General features: G+C 50.4%; 1 protein-coding gene across 1 annotated transcript in view; it reads right to left on the bottom strand.

Annotated features, from left to right (window-relative positions):
• Positions 1 to 649: 649 nt before the first annotated feature.
• The window catches only part of CELF5 (CUGBP Elav-like family member 5), a gene marked incomplete at its 3' end in the record, with an annotated part of 88,346 nt that continues 83,847 nt past the window's right edge, over positions 650 to 5,148 (bottom strand). The window contains exons 11-12 of the mRNA XM_081321283.1: positions 4,883 to 5,026; positions 650 to 777 (exon numbers count right to left, since the gene is read on the bottom strand). Of these exons, the coding sequence (XP_081177409.1) occupies positions 650 to 777; positions 4,883 to 5,026 (272 nt within the window). The remainder of the gene's footprint in view (positions 778 to 4,882; positions 5,027 to 5,148) is intronic.

Here is a 5,148-nt window from a genome sequence, read left to right on the forward strand (position 1 = left end):
GTCCACAAGTCATAAAAGAGCCAAGGTTGCCTACCCCTGGGCTAGGGGATTCTAGGAACTGAAGTCCACACATGCTGACAGGAATTCTGGGAGTCAAAACCCATGGATGTTGGCTGGGAAATTCTGGGAGTTGAAGTCCGTGCAACCTGGCTGGGGGACTCTGGAAGTTGGTCCATGCATGCTGGCTGGGGGATTCTGGGAGTTGAAGTCCACGCATGCTGACAGGAATTCTGGCAATTGAAATCCATGCATGCTGGCTGGGGAATTCCGAGAGCTGAAGTCCACAAATGTTGCCTGAGGAATTCTGGGATCGAAATCCACAAATGCTGGCTGGGGAATTCTGGGAAATGAAGTCTATATATCTTAAAGTTGCCAAGGTTGAGCCACACTGCATTAGAAACAGGAAAATAATTTTCGGCAGATTTGTCAAGGCATTCAAGCTTCTCGTTTTACCTGCAAGACCGGGGGTCTTCAAACTTGGCCCTTTTATGACTTTTGGACTTCAACTCCCAGAATTTTTCAGTCAGCATGCTTGGCTGAGGAATTCTGGGAGTTGAAGTCCACAAAGTCATAAAAGGGCCAAGTTTGAAGATCCCTGTGCAAGACCATCGGTTTCCTTGTCTCTCCCCCTCCCCCCGCCAATCACCTGTCAGTAGGGCTGGCCAGCATCCTTTGGCCGTTTCAACTGGACCTTTAGCCTTTTCATCCCAATCTGGAATCCGTTCATGGCCTGGATGGCAGTTTGGGCACTGGACGGATTGTCGAAACTCACAAAGCCTTGAGAAGGGAGAGAAAGGATCCAGTTTGTAATACCTCAGGTGCTTGTCTGGTGGGGGTGCATGCGTCTCTGAGTGTTTGCAGGTACAGCTAGTCCTCGAGTTATGACTGTAGTGGAGCCAGCCCATCACAGTTGAAACTGGTGACAGTGGTAAAACAGATCAGTCATATTTCAGACAATAAGTTGGGCTGTATCAGGACGCTGTTCAAGCGGGTGGATACACACTGCAGTACGGACAGGGCAAAGGAGGAGGAGAAGTGTCACCTTTACCGTATCTGCAGGAGTAACGGGTACCCGTTGCATTTTATCAGACGATACAGCAGACCACATAAGCCCCTTAAGGACCAACAGGAGGGCACGCCTACGGCAAGGATAACGCTGCCTTATATCAATGGCGTTATCTAAAGCCACGGCACCCTCTAATGTCAGTATCGCCCATAAACTTGACCAAACCCTGCGCGCTAACGTAATGCGTCCAAAGGATCCACTCCCCAACGAGGAAAGGTCCTCAGTGATATGTAGGTTGAGATGTGATGGTTGTCCTTGTAACTATGTTGGGGAGACAGCAAAATGACTGGGAACCAGGGTGCATGAACATAGACGGCAGGAACGACGCTCGCAAGTGGCCAGTCATAACCCTAACCTTTGACTTGTCGGGGGCTGAGGCCATTGCCCAGGACAGCACCAAGGGTGGCCGACTGCTCAAGGAGGCTTGGTTCTCGGACGAGTTTTCAATTAACTGCCGTATAGATCTGCTTCCCGCCTACCAAGCACTCAGGAGCTGGGAAGAACAGCGCGAGCAACACAAACACTTACGGAGAGTGCCTTCAAGGCAGGACCAGGACCTCTTGGCCGCGTGGTAAAAAAAGGGGGGGGGAGGAATCCCCAAAAACATCTAACATGGAGACACGTGAGACGACGGGAGAGCCAATTGCGGCAGAAAGAACAGCCCACGATCCGCCCCTGACAACAGGCATCCGGGCCCATTTGCACTTCACGAGGAGGGCGCAATGCCCTCTACCTGAGACCACACGGATGAGAGTGAGTGCGAGGCAGCTTAGGACAATACGGCCGGCAGAGGCGAACGGACCCGTGACGCGCTCTATGAGCAGAGCGCAAAAAACGCCGGCAGTATAAACGTGTTCCCTCATCTCCAGCAATTTTACTCTGACGACGATGGCAGTTGGCTAGGGGTGTGTGTGTGTGTGTGTGTGTGTGTGTGTGTGTGTGTGGTTTTTTTTTCACGGGTATAGGTATGTAGGTCTTGGTGTATTCAGGTTTTCTCCCGTGTAAGATTGAGAGTGTCTTGGCGACGTTTCGACGAGGTTCCACTCGTCATCTTCAGGCCTGAAGATGACGAGTGGGACCTCGTCGAAACGTCGCCAAGACACTCTCAATCTTACACGGGAGAAAACCTGAATACGCCAAGACCTACACACACACACTCACACGTGTGTGTGTGTGTAGGTACTTTATATTGGCAAATTAGTTATATAAAAGCCAATGTTTCATGCTTTAGGTTCAGGTGATTGCTTACATGAAAAGAGCACGGTATGGGGAGGGGGAGAAGGAGTTACGGATGGAGCCTGGGTTGCTGTGTACGAGTCATCATCTAGGAATTATTTTTTTGTGCTATCTTATACTTGGTACCAAGACCTAAACTTTTTGTTCTGGAAAGGTATAAAAGGTGGAAGACATCTTTCCTGGTTGTTGCCTTCATCTCTCGACCAGCCATGAAGAGTGGTGGGGTCACCCAACTCTCTTTTGATCAATCCTTCCGAGGTAGGTAAAACGAGGACCCAGATTGTTGGGGGCAATTAAGCTGACTTTGTAATAATGCCGCTTGGGTGTGTGTGTGAAAGCCCTAACAAGCAGGCATATACATAGAATGAAGGCTACTGCTAAGCTTGTAAGCCGCCCTGAGTCTTCGGAGAAGGGCGGGATATAAATGGAATTAAAATAAAAAATAAAAAATAAAATAAAAGTTGTTGGCTTGCTGAAACCTTGGCTCAGGCGTTTCTTTTGGCTCTTTTAAATTCCTGAGTAACGCTGGGGCAGTTGTGAGGCTAATGATTACAAAGCATCACTACTAATATCAATATTACTAATATCAAGCTTAAGCATAATGAAATCCCTTCAGCCCCATTTTACGACCTTTCTTGCCGCGGTTGTTAAGTGAATCTCACTGCAGTCGTTAAGTTAGGAACATGGTTGTTAAGTGAATCGGCCTTCCCCCTTGGCTGTGCCTGTCAGAAGGTCGCAAAAGGGGACACCGTCCTAAGTATGAGGCAGTTGCCAAGCGTCCGAAGTTTGATCGCGTGACCACGGAGGATGCTGCGAGAGGTGTAAGGGTGAAAAAGGGTCAGAAGTCACCGTTTTCAATGGTGCTGTAACTTTGAAGGGTCACTAAAGGAATGTTTGTAAGTCGAGGACCACCTGTATTCGTTAAGGCAGGGATAGGCAACCTTGGCCCTTTTACGACTCGTGGACTTCAACTCCCAGAATTCCTGAGCCAGCATGGCTTAGCATGGAAACCTCTTCCTGTCCCCTCAGCATGGCTGGCTCAGGAATTCTGGGAGTTGAAGTCCACGAGTCATAAAAGAGCCAAGTTTGAAGACCCCTGCGTTAAAGGAACTCTGCTGTTGTTAAACAAACCGATGCTTTGCTGTGGGTGTGGCTTTGCCCCCAACAGGAAGTGAATGACCCTTTTCAGGAAAACTGTGCTAAAGCCTAGTCACGTGACCTTAAAGGTAAAGGCTCCCCCACACATGCGTGCTAGTCGCTTCCGACTCTAGGGGCCGGTGCTCATCTCCGTTTCAAAGCTGAAGAGCCAGCGCTTGTCCGAGGACGTCTCCGTGGTCATGTGGCCGGCACGACTAGACGCCAAAGGCGCACGGAACGCTGTTACCTTCCCACCGTAGCGGTCCCTATTTTTCTACTTGCATTTTTACGTGCTTTCGAACTGCTAGGTTGGCAGAAGCAGGGATGAGTAACAGGCGCTCACTCTGTTACACGGCACTCGGGATTCGACCCTCCAAACTGCCGACCTTCTGATCGACAAGCTCAGCGTCTTAACCCACTGAGCCACCGCGTCCCTTCACGTGACCTTGGGACGCTGGAAATGGCCGTAAACGGGGGTCCTGTTGAAGAGTGCCCCAAGTTCGGTCACGTGGCCACCAAGGAGGGGGCCTGACCGTCAGAATTTTGAATTCAGGTTATAGGTAGCCCCTAGGGAGCTCCGCTGGAACTTTGAACAGTCACTAAGTGACCCGTCATAAATCGAGGACTACCTGTACCAGCTGTAGACGAATGATGGAAGAGAGGTTTAGGGGTTCCGACTCTTGCTTGCAAGCACCCAGAGGGATCTAGTTGGCCTACGATGGACTTTTGGAGTTAGGATTCCAAAACTGGGATATTCTACGTTTAGCACACCTGTCGCCCGTCTCTCTTCTTAGTGATATGCACAAATTGTGTTTTTCAAAGCTACACAACATTACCTGAAGGTTATTTCCCTCAGTTTCCTACTTCTCCCCCATGGAATATCCTTCCTTCCTCTCGACCTTCCTTCTTTCTTCCCTTCCTTCTTTCCATCCTCCCTCCCTGCCTTTCATCTCCTTTCTTCCTCCCTTCCTTTCTTCTTTCCTTCCTTCCTTGCTTCCTTCCTTCCTCCCTCCCCTCCTCCTCCCTTTCTTCTTTCCTTCCTTCCTCTCTCGCTTCCCTTTTTTCCTCCCTCCCTCTCCCTCTCCCTCCTCCCCTTCCTTCCTTCCTTCCTTCCATCCTTCCTCCCTCCCCTCCTCCTTCCTTTCTTCCTTCCACCCTCCCTCTCCCTCCCTCCCTCCTTCCTCCCTCCCTTCTTCTCTCTCCCTCTCTCCCTTCCTCTTCTTTCCTTCCTTCCTCCCTGCCTTCCATCTCCTTTTTTCCTCCCTCCCCCCCTCCCCCTCCTCCCCTTCCTTCCTTCCATCCTTCCTCCCTTCCTCCCTCCCTCCCCTCCTCCTTCCTTCCTTCCTTCCTTCCACCCTCCCTCCCTCCCTCCCTCCCTCCTCCTTTACTTCCTCCCTGCCTCCCATCTTCCTTCCTTCCCTCCCTCCCTCCCTGCTCACTCACCGAAACACTTGCTCTGGTTCGTGGCCCGATCCATAAACACTTTGGAGGAAATGATATTCCCAAAGGGAAGAAACATTTGCATCAGTTCGTTGTCCCCAAACTCTTGGGGCAGGTGGTAGATGAAGAGATTGCAGCCTTCTGGACCTGTCGTTGGAAAAGAGAATGCGCAGCGTCGGTTAAAACCGAGTGGGTTTTGTCTGAGGAGGAGAAGATGACACCAAAATACCGTCTAAATAAACCACCGTCTCTCAACTTCAAGACCTTTA

This window comes from Vipera berus, assembly GCF_964194415.1.
Source record: "Vipera berus genome assembly, chromosome: 1".
In the NCBI taxonomy this organism is placed as follows: Eukaryota; Metazoa; Chordata; class Lepidosauria; order Squamata; family Viperidae; genus Vipera; species Vipera berus.